The 19,129-nt window shown below is 31.6% G+C and overlaps 2 protein-coding genes across 3 annotated transcripts; one reads left to right on the top strand and one right to left on the bottom strand.

Annotated features, from left to right (window-relative positions):
- Window positions 1-488: 488 nt before the first annotated feature.
- LOC124844244 (protein TIFY 8-like) lies at window positions 489-8,523 on the bottom strand. Of its 2 annotated transcripts, none has more exons than XM_047321137.2 (6): window positions 8,036-8,523; window positions 7,105-7,292; window positions 6,551-6,987; window positions 6,346-6,436; window positions 1,213-1,441; window positions 489-898 (listed from the first exon to the last, which is right to left on the bottom strand). In XM_047321137.2, the coding sequence occupies exons 1-6, from the start codon at window positions 8,241-8,243 to the stop codon at window positions 810-812; spliced, it is 1,242 nt and encodes a 413-aa protein (XP_047177093.1). In that variant the 5' UTR covers window positions 8,244-8,523; the 3' UTR covers window positions 489-809. The 2 variants fall into 2 exon arrangements, with proteins under 2 accessions (XP_047177093.1, XP_047177094.1); XM_047321138.2 differs by having other exon boundaries at window positions 6,346-6,433; window positions 8,036-8,520.
- A 7,373-nt stretch (window positions 8,524-15,896) lies between these two features.
- On the top strand, window positions 15,897-18,475 carry LOC124844241 (glucan endo-1,3-beta-glucosidase-like). Its single transcript, XM_047321135.2, has 4 exons — window positions 15,897-16,271; window positions 16,361-17,435; window positions 17,529-17,632; window positions 17,961-18,475. The coding sequence occupies exons 1-2, from the start codon at window positions 16,196-16,198 to the stop codon at window positions 17,428-17,430; spliced, it is 1,146 nt and encodes a 381-aa protein (XP_047177091.1). The 5' UTR covers window positions 15,897-16,195; the 3' UTR covers window positions 17,431-17,435; window positions 17,529-17,632; window positions 17,961-18,475.
- The last annotated feature ends 654 nt before the right edge of the window (window positions 18,476-19,129 follow it).

The raw sequence follows: 19,129 nt of genomic DNA, 5'->3' as shown, positions 1-19,129 counted from the left end.
TGATAACAATAATTTATAACTTTTGTGTTTTGATAAAGTTTAATATGTTATTTTAATTTGAATTTAGATAATAATAATAATAATTATATATTTATCATTTTTTTAAAAAATATGTATATTTTTTAATATACAAAATATCACATCGTATTTTATTATTTTTCAAAAAACATCTTGAAATATGAAATACACATGTAATATAGTATTGTGCATCATATATGTGAAGCCAAAGATAGGAATTTTTTTTGCCACAAAGCAATTGAAGGATGCAAGTAGAAGGTGTTTGTCACCTATATAAAGGAGTAAGGCCATAGTTTATGGTGTTAACCATCTCACCCACGAGTTAGACAAAGTTAAATCTTTTTTTCATTTACAGAAGTGATTTTGATCCATTCATGTGCCTATAAAGTGCAGTTTAGTGAACAATGATCAGAAGTCAGAAGTAGAATCATATTTTTACCTTCTTTGATAGTATTTAAATGGACGAGAAGTAATGGCATAACTCAGCGTTCATCTAAGTTATTCGCAAAAAAGATCAACTCCTAATAAGTTGACTGTTTGCAATAAAGATATTTCTAATGTTCAAAGCATTCCATAAATCATATTTGGTGTATCTATTTAGCTTCTTTAAACAATCATCCTACACTTGCTCCCCACATACATCGGCAAAAGGGGAGAAGGACCGAATTGGGGGTTGAAAAATCTGGAGAAAATTTGACGAAAGTGAATGATACCCCAAAGAGAATCAAGATAAGAGAAAACTGTTAAGCCACCCAATAAATAAAAACACAACCTTTTGCTCTCAAACTCTATCATTGTCCTCTTTTGTCTTCAGAACTGTGATCTGATGGTTGAACTGGATTTCTGGTATCTTTAGCAAAAACGCTACCTTGGTGTGCCCCTATGAACAGATGTTCGACAATGTCAAACAGTAACAAATTCAACAGTTCAAAAAGACCACTTTAGTTTTGGACCAACCATGATCCCCATACTGTATTGATATGCTGAATTTAGAAAGCATAGCCAAATAAGGTCAACATGAATTTGGATTCTCTACTGGGTTTTCTTGTACTGTTTATCTGTTGTGCTTTCAAAATACATTTATTGATACTGATTTTGATGTTTTAGTATTCTCCTGTTGTTATGAGGTTAGAGTGTAAAAAACAACACTACTGAGAGCTATCATATGACAAAAAGAATGTAGCCAAATCATACCTGCAGGAGTAGTTACTCGATCACCAGGCCCCATGGCATGGCTAGAACTTGCAGTAATAGACAGTTTCCCATGAAGCTCCTGTGGGAAGGCTACATTATTCACTCCACCTGTTTCATTTTCTCCACTGTGCAAGTTCCCATCACTAACCATTTTTATAGCAGATTTAGGCGAGAAGGCAGTCGACCAAGATCCGCCATTTGACCCGGCCAAAGCCATTATAACATCTGCCTGCATGCATAAGTCATGATAAAACACAAAACCATATTGCTTATTTTGTATGCATACAAGTTTCAAATAAGTGGAATGACCCAACAGAGTGAAAATAATAGATAGTCTAATTAGGAGGCTGTGAAGGCCAAGCCAACCTACATGCTTTCAAAAACTTGCAAAAATATCATAGCTTGCTTACACTTAATATTCAAACCTAGATACTATGCAAAGTGGACAGCAGACATTGGAAAACAAGTGAAACAATGAAAACAGATTTTCCAATTGTTTCTGATCAACTGCTTCATGTAGTGATTGTATTGTAGTTAATTCCGCATAGTGTGATAATGCTTGCTTGGTGGTGGTTGCTGTAGTTGGCTATTTCACTTATACACTATTTGCACAAGTTTGTTACACTTTAGAATAAATTACAATGACAACCCCTCAAAATTCTTCGGATTGCACATAGTACTGTTGCTTTTTCACGTTTACAATAACTTTCAGCAGATATCTCTTTCAGATAAAATTATTAACGGTCATTTTACAGGTATTTGCCCCTTTTCTCCACTCAGAAATCAGAAGCGCCCACCATATTGACAGAAAATTTAGTTATTATAAACTGGTTTTATAGGATTAGGATTCCAAACTCTGTGAGCTGTATCGTGCCTACATTATTTGATTTTCCTTTCATGAAACATGTCATAAATGTGTACACACATCACCTAATCCCATTCAATGACAAGGTAATGACTATAAACAAACATGAAAGAATTCAATCAAATTGGGTACCGAGTCTTATGCTTTGAAGACATTCCTTATTATTTTCCTTTATTTATAGATCATTAGAAAGTCTACCTAATTTTTCTCTTTTTGTTTCTATTTATTATTTGTTGTAACTTAAATAAAGGCTATGTATTGTGTTTCTGATCAGAGTAAGAGAATACAAAACATTCAATATTAACTTCTCTCTTTTCCTCTAAACAATTTATGTACGTGAGTGTGTAAGAAAGTTAAGACTGGTGAGTGTGAAAGAAAGTTAAAAGTGCTATTATGACCAACTGATATCAAATTAGTATCAGAACTGGTTAAATAGAGCATTGCTATTGTGAGAGTCTAAAAGAGAGTGTGGATATACAAAAAAACACATATAGAGAAGAGAAATATATCGTGAGTGAGGAACAAGAGTTCTCATGGACATAAAAGATATATTACAAGAGAGTGAGATATGGCATTCAATTATAATATTATATGGTCAGGTCCCAAACTAGATAGGAAACTTGATTACAACTATTGGGAGTTACTGATGACTACTCATTTAAAGGCTCACAATATTTGGAGCTTTGTTTGTTGACTTGGGCTTATCAGATGAAGCAAGTGCAGAAAATCAAAAGAAGGATCAATTGGCTCTATCTCAAATCCAACAAGGAGTAGATTATTCTACTTTTGGTAAAATTGAAAATTGCAAAATTGCTAAAAATGCATGAACACCTTGAAGTTATCATGCAAAAGTGTAGAGAAGGCACAAAAACCAAAGTTGCAATATTTACATAGAGATTTGGACAAATGCTTCAACACTTTCCGAATTGGACATCTGACATTTGTCATAAGCCTGCGTTTCCTAATTTGATAAGCCTGGGTCAACAAAGCTCCACATATTGGGAGCATTTAGACGGGTAGTCATAAAAAACTCCCAATAGTTATAATCAAGGTAATGATTATAAACAAGCACAGATACTTAGATTCTTGTAAGTGAAAATGTGCATCAAGTGGGGATGTGTCTATCATTTTGAATTGAACAATCTTGTAAATTAGTTTTAAATCAAGGGTGGTGGTTGCACAACTACAAGACAAATTTTAGCAATACAATTTCTACCATTGGTTAACTTTTATTGAAAATCATAAAATTTTATACAACTAACTTCTTACTCGATTATGTAATTTCCAATCGGTTTTGACCAACAATGCTACTCACTTACAATAACAATAACTAGTTTAAAACCAACAAATCAGTAATCAATTCAATGTTAACAATATATCTGCAAATAAAGAGAGATTTATATAAAAAAAAATAAGCATAAAAGGCATATTTTCTCAATTGAATTAATCTATAATATAAGAGACAAAAATGATGCAAACCAATAGTAAACGCAAACAAATTTTGGAACACAAAATAATCAATGACATCCCAGACTTGCATCCACTTGCTCCTAATATATCATTTTAGGTCAAAGAGCATATTGTTATGAACTATATATTCCAAACTTTTAAGCTATTATGTGGAAGCTCATGAATGGTTTCATATTGTTCTCCAAATAGTGAATTGTTAGTGACGCTACTAGAGAAGGTTGTTTCATTCTAGGCGTCCAGACCTATGAGCCGAGTAAAAATATTCACAATATCTCCATATTAATTAGGAGAAAATATCTTTAGAATCTTTCTATTCATTTTAACATATTTTCATTTTCTTATTGATAAGAGTTTGAACTTGACTGTTATAAACAAAAGTGATGAGAATGTAATCGGTGTGATTGTTATTAATAAAATAATTTTGCATTTCATTGCATAGTTGAAGTAGGCATCAGAGGCCAAGGTTTATTGGTGACTGGATCAAACAAGTAAAATACAAAGTGGGGTGATAGATCCTAGATTTCCGGATTCCCTGTATCAATAGTCTTTCTAATAAAAATTTTAAACAGATGTATCCAATTGTGGTGGTACAAGTAAGACCCACAAACTTATAACCTTAAGATTTCAAGTTGAAGGTGATGTCAAGTTCTAGTGTTGTTGGCTCATGGCCCATTGGCAAAGATCCCTTTACTGTTTTCTGCTCTTGGATTGCCCAACAAGTGATATCAAAGCTCCAAATCTTGGAAAGCTTGTTTCTACTGACACATAAATAGTCATCATCACCGTTGTTAACGTCAATGGTAAGCCAGAAAGATGCGCCCCACTTCGACGATCGCAACATTTGCAATTATGTCGTATATAGAGTTGCAACACATTGTCACGTGCTACCATCATTATCGGCACATTGAGCCCACACACCTAACTCAGGCAAAACCCACTCACCACCACAACACACAGAATCTCATGAGCCCATTCCAAGAGGTGTTGATGTCTCATGTGGTTGTGATTTGAGTAAATGAGTTTTTTGGTTCTTTTGCCAAACAGGTTCCCCTTGTTATATCTTTGTTTTGTAATTTTCTTTTTAGTGTATGGTATGAAAGCTTATAAGGACGACTTAGTCATTTGAGAATTATGATTGAATCAATGAGTAAGTTCTCTAGATTGTATACCATGTCCATGAAAGGTAAGAGTACATTCAATATTGTTCTACTGTGTCTCAAAGTGTTTGGATTCTTGATTCAGCAACAATTGATCACGTGACTCCATTTCTATCTAGTCACATGACTCCATTTTCTATATTCTTATATTCGTATTTCAAAATGACTAGAGAACAACTCATTACAGTAGCAAATGGTGATAGCATACCCATATACTAATTTGGGAATATAACTTTTAATCATCTATTGTATTAAAGAATGTTTTATTTGTCCAACAACAGGCCAATAACCTTATTTCTGTACAAAAACTCACAAATGTTGACTAACTTTTTTTCTCTTCTTATTGTTACAAATGAACCCATTAGAAGGGAAAACATGATAAATTCACAAAACATGGATGGAAACTCAGGGTTGTTGGAGACATCAAATAGATGAAAATTGCTCAAATAGACCTTCAACAGAATGGTCATCGGCAGACTTTTCCTAGCAATCAAATGTGTAGCAACTTCCAAGAACTAAGACTTTTCCAAATTCATCAATATACTATGCTTAACTAACATGGATTTATTAAATAGGAACATTAGTTGCAGTGAATGGATATCTTCCAGAAGACAAAGCAGTAATCTATATTTATTATAGTAAATAGACTCAAAATAAATCCATAGTTTTCAATCCAGGAAAGTGGCAGAGCATCTTAGCCAGATTATTGGCTCAGCAGTGTTATTGGTTGGTATCAAGTCTTATCAAGCAGCAATTATAGGTTCAAAACAAAAACTAGATAGTGCAGTGACTAGTTAAAATAAATTGTAGAAACTACAGTACAAGTGTGGTATGGAAATCAACTCTTAATATCAAAACATGTTTTTCAGATAAACCAGAATGATAGTAAAAGTTCGAATGAGCACTTAAAATTGACTACCATATGGCTTTGAAGAAAATGTGGTCTCCATAAGTGATTGTCAAATCATCCCAAAAGCTTAAACTATTTAGTTAAGACAGATGAATGGTTTATATCACATGTCTAACACGTACACCCCCACACAAGAGCCCTTTGAGCTAGCATTATGCACAAACCGAACCACTAAAATTTTGGAGGCCCTAGTATCACATCATGAGCAAAAAATCCCAAAAGGTTAAGCTATTAGGCGAAATCATGCAAACAGTTTTATACATACCCCTGTAATAATCACAGATTAAATTTTTGGGCAAAAATTTTAGGGCAACATACAAATCTGACAAGCAAACGAGTTTTGACAGAGGAATCAAAGTAGGTAATTATAAACTTGAACTTTGGAAACAAAAATTGGAAACAGAGTATATGATTTTTGCAATAAACAAGAAGAAAATGACAGAGATAAAAGTTGGAAATGAGTAAATTAAAGCATTTGGTGATTGAAACATAAAAGGGATAGATAGAGGGGGTCCAAACAAGGACATAGGAGGAAATCATAAAAAACATGAGTCATGTGAAAAGAGATCATATGGTGAATAATATTCTTAAGAACTTGACTTTTAACTGAGATCAATGGTATATATATCGTCTAATCCCTGTGATTTCATCTTAATTAAGACTACTGTCATTGTTGTTACTACACTAAATGCAACATACAAATATGACATGCTAACAATCAGAGGTCAGACCTTATGAGGATGGACATCATCAAAAACATGAGCTTGGCCTCCATAAAAAATAGTCATCTGACGGCTGGCAGAAGTTAGGGTGGGTTGACTGCTGTCAATACCAAATGCATAAAGTCAAGGAACTTCTCCCTTTTCAAATGTAAATGGAGAAAAAAACAAAAGAACCAAGGGGAATTCAGCAACTGTATCTACAAGAAAGATTTACCTTGGAGGCGTGGATGATTCTATGATATTACTTCCAGGCTTTGCCCTGCTGCCACCAAGCATCACAGCAGAAGAAGTTTTCTCAGCACCCATAGCAGCAACATTTATAGAACTTAAAATTCCAGGGCCCTTGATTCCAGTTCTAGATCCTTCATCAGCAGCAGACTGAGAAATGAAGGAAGGGCCAGCATTGGTATCCCTGATCTTGCTTGAGGCCATTTGGTGGACAAAAGGTGCCAATTGCCCTCCACGGGGTGGATACTGCATGGAAGGGCCAACATTCATGAGAATAGATCGTTCCCACTTATTGGCATCAATCTTAGTGCTGGTGGGAGGCTGAAATATCTGAGAAGAAGATTGTTTCATTGACTGCATACCAAGTAACATTTCCTCATCATTAGGCCTTCTAGACCTATCTCCAGCTGCATGGCGGAGAACCTGTGCAAAATCAGAACTCAAGATGTAAAGCAAAGAAGACAAAAGCAGAAGTATTTCAATTCATTTTTGAAGATTAAGCAAATTGGGAAAGAATAATAAGCAATAAATAAAATCAACCTTCATCAAATGTGAGTTTTGATATGAATCAGGGACCATTTGGAAGGCATCTCTGGAGGAACCAGTAAAAGCGGAATCAGAATTACTTCTCTTGCTTCCCACTAATCTGTTACTGATCTCAGCACCAGAAAGATCACTCCTCGGGCCATAGAAAGGAACTCCCTCAAGATGGTTTCCTACCTGTTTCTCTACCAAATTGATGAGACGAAAAACATTACGTTCATAGAAACGAATACCCTCAAAAGATAATAGAAATTTCCATAAATAATTTGCATTTTCAACAACAATTCAAAAAAATGAGTCAGAACGTCCATTTATAGATGAAAAGGCCAATAAAAGAAAAGAAAATGAAACAACACAATCACAATAATTGTGATAAATACCTAAAACCCCGTATCATCATTATGGCCCCAATGCACAAATGTTGACAGAAAATTACACTTTTCTACTGAAAACATCAGAAATTTTCAGCACGAATTCAACCCTCCCACTTAGTACACCAAATTATACTCCAGAAGAGAGAATAAAATAGCCAAATCAAACACCACACTGAAACCCCTGACATTAGAGTATATATTCACATACCAGGAAAAACAAACCAAACACACTAGCTAGTAAAAAGTCAAAAAACATTAGAGAGTGAAGAAAAAAAAAAAGCACAAAGCAAAGGGAAAAAACTATGAAAAACCATGTGAAGTTAAACTAACCCAGTACTGATCTCACTAAACTAATCCGTCAGAAAAGTACCCCCACCAAAAGAAAAAAGATGGTAGAAAACATCAGTGAAAGATGAGATTCAATGCTAACGAAAGCAAGCTCTTGTAGGCAAAGGGTAATGCCCTGAGTACGGCCCTCAATTTTTTTTATTTTTTAAAAAAATTTCACCTTTGATTACAAAAGCCGAAAAGTGAAACCACAAAATAGCACTCACCAGAAGCGATGTCGGAGGTGGCTGAGAAAGGGCCACGCCCACCAGCGGAGGAGGCGGAGGCAGACGGTTCCGACAACCTTACATCGGTGGTTTTTGGAGAATCAGCTGCGGGCTTCATGCCCAGAAAGTCATGAAGGACCAAAGTCTGGTTGACAGTGTTGCTGGTGTTGCCATTGTGAGGCTGAGCCATTCTCAGCAGCACAGCCATGACATACCCATCTCACCAACACAGAGAGTGAGTGAGTGAGTGAATAGGTGGGAAGAAGAAGACCAAGAAGAAGAACAAGAAGCAAAAGCACGATCTCTTAAAAAAGAAAGATAAAAGACAGAGATGGAGAGAGAATCAGTCCTTTTCCGAGAGGGAGAGAGAGAAAAAAAGCAAAAGGTTCTTTCTTTGTTCGCAAATGTTGTTGGGCTAATGTATTCTGTTCATTTTAATGGGCGCATGTCTGTCTCTGTTATGCTGTCCTTGGTTGTGTTGTGAGTGTGTGTGAGTGGGTATATATGTAATGATAAACTTGTTGTGACTTTTGTCAGATTTTGTTCTTCCCTTCTCACATTGGAGAGCCAAATAATTGAGCTAACTAATAATCATGCTCCAATTGGAGAAAAGATGCATCTTTTTAGAATGTGATGTGATTACATTCTCTTTCCTTCTTAAATCTAACTGCACTTCTTATCTACTTCAATCACCATTCTACACTTTCTTCCCTGTTTCTAAATACTCACAATTTCACTTTTTTTCCTCTTTTTTCTTTTTTCATCAACTGCAGATTTCAAAAATCCAATTCCTCCTCATGTCAAATTACACAAATTTAAACAACTTAATTATTGCATTTTAATTACAAAAAAAAACTATGTATAATTTGTTTCATTTTATCCTAATTCATTTTATCCTTATGAAGTTAGTTGAAGTTAAAATACTAATATAAAGTCTAATAATTTATTGCTTAAAAATCATTCTTTTACTTATTCTATCTTTACTAAAAAAACTAAACATTAGAAATTAACAAACAGGAATTAGCAAACAAAATAAAAATTGTTTTACTGTTTAATGATTTCTCCTATTTTCAAACTAATAAATTTTTTTATATTTTGATATCTGGGAAAATCAATTAGATTAAAAAAAAGATGGTTAATGTTTAAAATAAATAAGTAGTTAATTTTTTATCCATTAACAGTTCGGTTTTATTTAAAAAAAGGATTTTTTTTATGTATAACTTATAATAGTTGTCTTGAACAAAATACTTTTAACTCTCATTGGGATCTTTACTTTAACGAGTTTTTCAATTTATTAATCTCTTGTTTCTTTTAATTTTAATTATTTTAACTCGAATTTGTTATTTTAATTATTTTAACTCTAATTTGAATTTCAATACGTTTTAAAAAAATTATCAATAATTTAAAATAGAATTATGCGTTATATAATTATGTATCATAAATCTAATAGAACTTAAATGTTTTAAAACATTTATTACAAATTTTAATTAGAATATGATTTTTATATTTGGAAATTGATTTAATATAAATTTTAATTGTATAAAATAAATATTTATTCTACGTTATGCGAAACTATTAATTAATAAAAATTATATAGTTTTTAGAATCAGTTGTGATGAAATACAAATTCAAAGGACATATATTTACAAATATTAAAATTTAGAGGTTTAATCCTTTTCGACATCCCTATTTATGTACGAATGTCTCATATGAGTCCTCGTTTTCTAAAGTGTATCAAAATGGTCTTTAATTTTGAAAATTGATATCAATTGAGTCCTTTCCGTTAAGTTGGCTGGACGGCGTTAAAAAAATTGATGAGTGGATGCTGAAATGACGAACGAACACTCGTCCACCAGCGAACGAACGCTCGTCGACCACCGAACGAACGCTCGTCCAGTGTGGAACGAACGGTCGTCCAGCAGTAAGAGGTCGACGAGCGTTCGTTCTCTGGTGGACGAGCGGTCGTTCGCTAGTGGATAAATAGGGATGTCGAAAAGGATTAAACCAAATTTAAAAAATAGATAAAATTAAAAATTGTAGTCTCAGAATAAATAATTTTTAATGAAGAGTTAATACAAATTTAATTTTAAAATATGCTTTTTATAATATAAATTAAAATTAATTTAAAAGCCTACTCGTTTTTAATAAAAAAATGTTATCAACAGGTTGTTTTGCAACTGAGAAATTTAATATTATGAAATTGTTTTTATTGAATGTTCATACCTTGTTTTACTTAAAAAAAAGGTATTATGAACAAGTCTTTTTTAAATATAAATAATTACTCTTTAACGTTTTAGTTCTTGCTTCGTTTTCTCGTTCGTTAAGAAAAAAAATGGTAATTTTAAGTTAACTTGGGTGTGTTTATTTTTTTTAAATGTTTATTTTAAAAAAATGAATAAATTTCATTTTTTAATCTCTGTGTATAATCTTGTAATTTTAAAATAAATATTTTTTTTGTCTTTTTAATGAAAAACATTCTAATTTTTGTCTTTTTGATAAAAAAATTATTTTATTTTTAAATAAATAATTGTTTTTTTAGAAATACTTAGCTTAATTTGAGCTAGCCGGCATAGCATTGTTATTTTAAACAACACAAAACAATAAACTATACAAAAAAGTATTATGGATAAGTAAATTTATATAAAGTAGCTTATATTAAGCATTCCTTAAAATCAATTATTTACTAACACAAACAAGTTTTATTTTATGAGAAAATTATTTTACTTTTTGTTATTTTCATTTGCAAGAAATACTCATAGGAAAACAAAAATCACCAATAAAGATGATTTTTTAAAAAAGGAATGAGAATTTGCATAGGCATTGGAGTGAGTGCCTAACAATTAGTGTAGACTATATATAGAAAGGAATATATATTATTATAGCATAGTTCGCAATCAATAATAATAATAGCTATTTAATATATTTGACAAATTATTGGAAAGTGTCACTATAAACTCAACATTTCTATACGTGACATCACTAATAATAATGAGACCATGATACCAGCCACTTGTCCTCCTTCTACACAACTCCATTAATATATATCTAATCTATATATATTATAAAATAAAAACTACTTGAAATAAGGTATGACAAATAATAGGTAAAAAAATTTAAGTTTTATTCTATCTTTTCTTTTCTTTTATTTTCTTCTAAAGTCGAGATAACAACTGGTCAAACTTACCTTGAAAGTTTGTTTCCTACCATTTTCTTTTCCTTTTACTTTTACAAACATAAATTTGAAACTTTTGGCTGTCCTCGTAAAATATGAAATAACATATTGACATAATTAAGACCACGTTTGTTTTTAGTTTATTCACACAATATTATTATTATTAAGAATAATGATATTTTCAGAATATTTCTTTTACAATATTTTAACATTATCTATGTGTCATTAAGTGATTAGTTCATGTTGATGTTTATGATTATTATTATTATTGATTGTTGAATAATTTTGGACTAAATCACAAAATAACACGTAGATAATATTAAAATGTTGTCAAAACTATTTTTAAAGTATCATTATCATGATATTATTAATGAGACATCACTCTAACCTATAAAAGAATTAACATTGTTATCTTTAATTTAAGACTCCAAGTTAATAGATTTATGATATTAGGACTCACTTTTGAATTCATGATACAAGCCTTAAATCAAATGTAAAGTAACCAGGATTCATTTTTTGAACGACTATTTCATTCTCTCGGGAAATAAATGATAATTTTTTAAATTTATTTTTTATTTTATATAATGTGTTACTGTTTTAGCTTAAAGTTCATTAAAACAATAATCATCCTATTGGTTATATAGTTTGGTTATATTGTATGTTTCGAAGCTTAAAGCTTCGTTATTTTGTTTTAAAAAACCATTTTGAATGTTAAAGAGAAATATTTATTTAAATTATTATTTGACATTCGTTTTTTAAATTTTGACTAGAGGTTTGTTTTAGTTAATAATTGAAAAAATAAATTTAAATATGTTTTATTTCTTTGATTGAAACAACTTTGAAGATAAAACCATTGTGATTCTAACAATTATTGTAACCTTTTAAAAATCAATTGAATTAAATATATTTTTACTTCTTACATTATGCGAAATTATATTTTATTTATGTTCAAAACTTTATATTATTTTTCTAATTTTAAAAATAATAAATCTACCATCAATGTGTAGTTATACACAAATAAAGTTTAAAGATAAAAATAATTTAAAAAATATAAATAAATTTAATTTTACATAAAAATTAAAGAATTAAAAGCATATTTAACTTAAAATAATTTTAGTAAATTTACAGAGGATGGATATGAATAACAAAGTTTGTACTTGGTACTACTACAAATTGAACAGATAGATAGAGTAGAAAAAGTAGCAGTGAAAGAATATGGACGCATACATTAAATAAAAAACAAAGATAAGATACTTTTGGGCAGAATGGTATTAAAAGGAAATCTGATACATCTCAAACATGTGGAAGGAGAAAGACAAAATTATAAGACATAAGCAATAGTATACGACAAGATGTTGAGAAAAACCAAACAGGTCAAATTCTAAAAATATTATTTATCGTTCATTCCCATTATCAATAATAAATATATGCAGGACCAAAATGAAATATCTCAGTTTAGAAAAGCTTAGGAAAAAGAGTTGTATGGCCCTTGCATGCATAAACATGATTGTTACTTTTACCAGCAATACTGGTTTACATAATCGAGTGATTCTTACTTTTGCTTACAGAAAATATTTTATTCTGCTGCCATGGATTCAAATTTTCAATTATTGCTCCTTGTTGCTACCTAACACATTTTGTGGTGAACCCTTTTTTTCACTCTAGCAATTTCTATGGGTCCTTAGAGTTCAGCAAATTAATGAATCAAACTTTCTGAACTATTTAAATATTGTTTCACCTATCTTACGTTTGCAAAGTGTTACATTAGGGACAAACGACATCAAGTTGAAAACTTTTGGTCATGTCCTTCGTTTCTTTAACTCAGCATGCGTGCATTCTCAGGAAACTGATGTCCTCTCGGGAAAATTTCATGTTAGAGAAAATTTAGGTGTGTTTGTTTTAATATTTGTGTCACTCTTTTAGGCACTCAGATTTGTTTTCAAGGATCGAGACGTTAAATATTAAGTAAATTGTTTAAGGATTTAATGTTATTTTTAACTTTAAGTTTTTTCATAACTGTTTAAAAGATATTTTGATATGAAAATCAGTGTTTTACATTTAACAAATATTTCAAATTTATATTTATAGATTTTAAAATAAATTTTTATTAATAATAATTTAATTACAACTGTTAACAATCATACTATATTTTTAAGTTATTTAATATTAAAATTTAATCACCTGGACTATTCACCAATTAATCTGACTCCTTATCGTTCAGTTTTAGTGATGTTTTATTTATACGTCTCATTGATCAGTGATTATTTTGTTTATGGTAAACCGACAATCATGCAATACAGTAATGTTAAATTATATGTGTGAAAATACATTTGCTAGTCACGCGGATTTACAATAATTTTGAGACGAAAATTTATCACGGTATCTGAACATAAAGATAAAATATGAAAATATATACCGTACAAATACGAGTAAAACCAAAATACACTTAGTATATGTAAGTAAGCTTTGCTCGGTTTATATATGATAAATTGAATTTTATCTTTGATTGACGTAAAAATCACACCATAAAATTATATACGCCAACCAAATGAACAACAACATAAATCCAACAGATTGGCAATATAAAACTATGTTTTATGATGATGCTTGCAATATTTCTCCTTCAAGACATTTATATCTTCAATAAACTCATTTCTAATAATTCCTGCGAAATTGGAGGTTATTTAAGGTATTGAAAATTTCATTACACAGGTTTATATCCATATTCAGTAATCCTCTATCAGTTATTCTAAGACATCATCATTTGAATTATATGTGGTAAAAAAAGGCCGGTTAACTTTTTAAGATCTTTTTAAATTGATATTGGCTTATTTTATTTTTAGTAATTGTTTTGGGTACAGAGTCACTTTCAATACCTATACAATTTTTTCGATGAAGTCGTATGATGACCAACTCAAATCTTTGTCTTCATTTCACTATTCGGAGATGTATTTGCCAAAAGTTCTCCGATGCTAAAGTCAGTAAGTTATTCGTTCGGTAGCTCAATGCAACAGTAATAAATGCACAGTAAAATTCGATCATCTACCACCATTTGACCTAAGATCTTAATCACGGTCAAATCTCAGCCTAATACCCTTAAGTACTAATTACCTTAATCTTCGTAGGAGGCCGGACATCCTGCTTATAGTCGTCCGGTAGTGCTTCAACCCAATTGCCTTAGTGTGTTTACTGTTTGCTGAGTATATCCTCTCTTGACTTGACATTTGGTGTATTCGTATAAGTGTCCGTCTATAGGGTGATGTCATGACCGGTCGGCTCTCATCGTAAAGTAATAAATATTTAATTTTTTTGTGTGCATTGAAAACATTTTCATGAATATATATAATCAAGAGGTAGGAGTAAGTATTACGTACGTTTTCCAAGAACTGAGAACAACTGCTCATAATACCATACGTGACTCTCATCTCTCATCCATTTGTTCTATATATAAAAGATAAATTGGTTAAATATTATAATTACCATTACATCTCTTAAGATGTTTTGTGGCTAATCTAGTTAAATTCAATTTATAATCTACTACTAAAAGTAAAAAACTTGGAAGTTTACCCCCAAACCATCAAACAAACAAAAAATGAGTGGTATGGGAAGGTAAGCTTTGGCATTGATGGTTAACATTAATTAATGAAATTAGCACAAAATAAAAAAGGTGAGATTATTCACTTAAATATTTTGGAATGAGTTAGATCGTGAAATTTCTTGCGTTTTCTTCAATAATTAAAAAACAATCAGAAATGATGAACCCCAGTTGAATTTTTTGTGAAGGTTGAAATTCTAATTGATTATTAAGATAAATATGGCTATTGAAACATGTGCATACGTTGTGTTGTTGCTTAGCCCACTAAAGAAAACCCCATTAGATTGATTTTCGATCATTTGTTGAAATTTGATCAAATCTCAAGTCAAACCATCAATTAATATCCAATAAATATATATTGTTATGATATACACGATTTAAAAATTGAGATCAATGAGAATGTAAATATATATTATTTTCTGATAAAAATTGAAAATCTCAAATCATATATACTGTTTAAACTTCTTATACATACATAACTTTATGCAAGATAGTGATGAACTGTGGCGTAGCTTCAATAACAAAATCGATGCAAGGACGGTGACATTCAGCGATGAAGGGAGTTGCAATGGAGGTTGCGCTTTAGTTTATAAAGAAAGAAGGAAGAAAAAAATTGTACAAATGAAATGGGGTCATCTCTGTATCTTTTGTGAAATTTAACCTTAAAATAAACTTTAGGCTAAAAACATGTAGGAATAAAATATCATTAAATAGGCTAAAAAAATTTCTTAAATAAGAATATTTAAAAGAAGTGATATTTTATTTATATTTTGAAGAAGAAATTAACACACTCTCGAGGTTGCTCTGAATGATGGAAGGAATGATTGTATATCCATTACTTCCTTTCTCCCTTTGTTTATGTTTATTAAGAGAGCAAGATTGCTTGTTAGGAAGGAGAGTCTTTCTACGTACAATTTCACAAAACCTTCTTCATCTTCCCAAGGAAAGATTATTCCCTTCTCTTCCTCTTTACTTTCCTTACACTCATTGGTTAATATAAAATATAATGAATTCTATAACAAGTTTCCCTAACCCTACTTTCATTTCTACCAACATAGAAAATAACTTATTTTCTTACAAGGGCTCAAACTTAATGTGTAGTAGATTTACTTTCAAAGCTTTTCAAAGTTTCAAGTTTGATTTCTAAGTGCATATAGGAGACTTTTAATGTCTGCAATGATTTTACTAAGTTCCAGTATGAATATTTATGTAATCTTCAACAGAATGTGATGAAAGAAAGGGAAGATTCAAAGCAAAAAGAGAAGCAAACACAAAAAAGATGTCCCCTCACCGGAACCCAAAGCAAAGCATCTCATCAAGTTTACTTCATCATAGACTCAAACTAACCAACCATTATCCATTTGACTACTTTTTCTATCACATCTAAGAAGCAATGGAGCAAACCCCTCTTGTGGTGGCTTCAATACTCAATGGAACTTTGCTTCTCGTTGCATTCGCTCTTATCCAAGGTAATCCCATCACGTTAATTCATCAATTTTCCATTCCCTTATTTCAACTTTTTTTCTCATTCTTCATCTCATCTTTAACCACCTCACAGAAGCACATGCAACTGCAAAAATCGGTGTTAATTATGGAACAGTCGCAAACAACCTTCCTCCACCTTCTGAGGTAGCAAAATTCCTCTCCAAATCCACCACAATCAACAGGGTCAGAATCTTCGACGCCAACCATGAAATTCTACACGCTTTTGCCAACACCGGCATACAGGTAACCATAACTGTCCCCAACGACCAAATCCCCCAAATAACTAACTTAACCTTCGCACAGCAATGGCTCAAAACCAACGTCCAACCGTTCCTCCCCGCCACCAAACTAATCCGAATCCTCGTCGGCAACGAAGTGCTCTCCACCGCCAACAAACTCCTCATCAGCAACCTCGTACCCGCCATGCAAACCCTTCACGTGGCCCTCGTCACAGCGTCGTTGGACAACAACGTTAAAGTCTCAACTCCACACTCTTTGGGCATTTTGTCAAACTCAAGCCCTCCCTCATCAGCCAAGTTCAGACAAGGCTACGACATGCACATTATCAAACCCATGCTTAGTTTTCTCAAAGATTCCGATGCACCCTTCATGGTTAACCCTTACCCTTTCTTCGGATCCTCTGCCACCAACCTTGATTATGCACTCTTTCGGACCAATTCGGGTGTATTCGACGACAACACCAATCTCCGATACACCAACATGCTGGACGCGCAACTCGATGCTGTTTATTCCGCGCTGAAGGTTTTGGGCTTTGAGGACGTTGAGATTGTCATTGCCGAAACGGGCTGGCCCTCCCTCTGTGATCCGGCCCAAATTGGTGTTGGCCCGAAGATTGCTTCTGAGTACAATGGAAATCTCATACGACACGTCAATTCTGGGGTTGGAACACCACTCATGCCTAACAGAACTTTCGATACCTATATTTTTGCTTTGTTTGATGAAAATTTAAAGCCCGGCCCAACTTGTGAGAGGAATTTTGGGCTCTTCTGGCCCAATATGACTCTAGTTTATGATATCCCGATAATGAGGAGCTATGCAGCTGTAGTTGGTGATAGAGATTATTATAAAGTTTTTTTCTCATTCATGATCGTGTTCAACTTCATTTGTACATCATGGGTTTAAATTTGGTAATTGCTTTTTTGCCCTTTCGATTCTTGTTTCCCAATTTTCCTTTTAAATATTATTTCCGTTTCTCTAAAATTCTCAAAGCTTGATTTCAGTTTTTTAGAACCTGTGAAATTCGGAAATGTTGCTGAAACGACACCCAACCCTCAAGCTTTCGAATCTCAAAACTGTGGCAACTGAAGTGGTTGATCTTTCTGAGGTGATTTCTTTTACTTTCATAAGTGTATATCTTTTACTATTATCCTTGTCTTTCTAATCGATAATTCAAACGCCTTTCTTTATGATTCAGACTTCCTCACATACCCAAATGAGATTATACACTTTTTTTCATGATTTTAGATATATGGAGTCATTTGTAACAATGGTATGATAGTATCTTGGGAAGAATCTGTAAATTCATAGAGTTAGGATTCCAAGTGATTAAGTGTTACTTTAGTTTTTTTCTTCTCCAGCAGAACTGATTTAGATTATAATTTGCACAGTATTTCGTATAAATGTTAAAGCCTGAAGGATAATTTTTATCACAGGTTTGCTTGTTGTTGATGAGATTATGATATCCCTTTGGAATGATTGGTTGAATCCTTTGGACATAAAAGTCAAAACCAAAACTCTTCATTATGGGAAGACAAATTGGATTCACCAGTCTAAACCAGCAAACAAGCTGTGTTCTCAGCAGAGGCATGTTGAAATGCATATCTTTAGAAAATTGTACTGTGCAAGATTTAAGAGTAGAGAGGTTTTAAACAAAGTTTTACTGGGTTCTCTACTTTTTTTCTTGGAGAATGAAGAACATATTATGTTACATAGATAGCAATGAAGTATTCATTACTGATTAACATTGTAAAATCTTGTTTAACATACTATTTCTTAGTGTTGAAGTGTCTGTTTAGTTATCATTGGATTTTGTATTTTCTTTTAGTTAGTTTTCCTTCCCTCTTTTTGTTAGCCATCTCATAGCATCGATGTGCTATTCAGTATATAATGTATTTCTTGATGAAATTCGATGATTCTTTTATATAAATTCAAAATATTCGATCTTCTACTTTTTATTGATTATGTGTTTTCTTTGGTTCCTCTAATGAAAAAGCAGTGAGAAATTAGTCTTACTATAACTCAAACTCTTTCCATAAATTCTGATTTTTATGGTTAAATCTTCTAACAAATTTCTCCTGTCGAAGACAGTAAAACAAGAAACGAAAAAGAGCTAAAACGTTGACTCGTGCTATATATTATTTAGTCATGAAAATAAAATAGTATTAACTCAAGTAACTTTTGACATGTATAAAAAAATATAATTTTTTTATTCAGTTATTATTAAAATAATTTTTTATGTAAATTATATTTTTTTCACAATATTTTATTTTATAATATAGTTTTAATTACCAAATTATTTTATCTTACATAAATCGACATTTAAGTTGTATAAAAGATATATACCCAGATAACATTTGACTAAAAGGAAAACTTTAGCTAAAAATATTTGACAAACATCTTTGAGTTCTTTTAGCTTTAACTTAAAAGTTAATTTTAGAAGAAAAATAAACTGGTCAAACACAAGTCTATGAGTTTTTCTGAAACAATAACAAAATAAATAAATAATAGTACAAAAGTATGCTATTTTATAATTTTTTTAATTGTTATCATATATCTTTAACAATTTTTTATTTTTTAATTAATATTCTAAAAATGTTTTAGC

The sequence above is a fragment of the Vigna umbellata genome, chromosome 2 (assembly GCF_029865625.1).
Source record: "Vigna umbellata cultivar VRB3 chromosome 2, Vumbellata_1.0, whole genome shotgun sequence".
NCBI classification, from domain to species: domain Eukaryota; kingdom Viridiplantae; phylum Streptophyta; class Magnoliopsida; order Fabales; family Fabaceae; genus Vigna; species Vigna umbellata.
Note: the sequence above shows the minus strand (reverse complement) of the source record. Positions and strands in the feature narration are given on the sequence as shown.

Bases quoted from the DNA above. Each gene is read 5' to 3' on its own strand.
- LOC124844244 (XM_047321137.2), bottom strand. From the start codon at position 8,243: ATGGCTGTGCTGCTGAGAATGGCTCAGCCTCACAATGGCAACACCAGC. The intron at 7,293-8,035 runs GTGAGTGCTATT...TCAATTTGGTAG, and splicing joins CACCTCCGACATCGCTTCTG to AGAAACAGGTAGGAAACCAT. The intron at 6,988-7,104 runs GTTGATTTTATT...GATTTTGCACAG, and splicing joins AAAACTCACATTTGATGAAG to GTTCTCCGCCATGCAGCTGG.
- LOC124844241 (XM_047321135.2), top strand. From the start codon at position 16,196: ATGGAGCAAACCCCTCTTGTGGTGGCTTCAATACTCAATGGAACTTTG. The intron at 16,272-16,360 runs GTAATCCCATCA...ACCACCTCACAG, and splicing joins TGCATTCGCTCTTATCCAAG to AAGCACATGCAACTGCAAAA.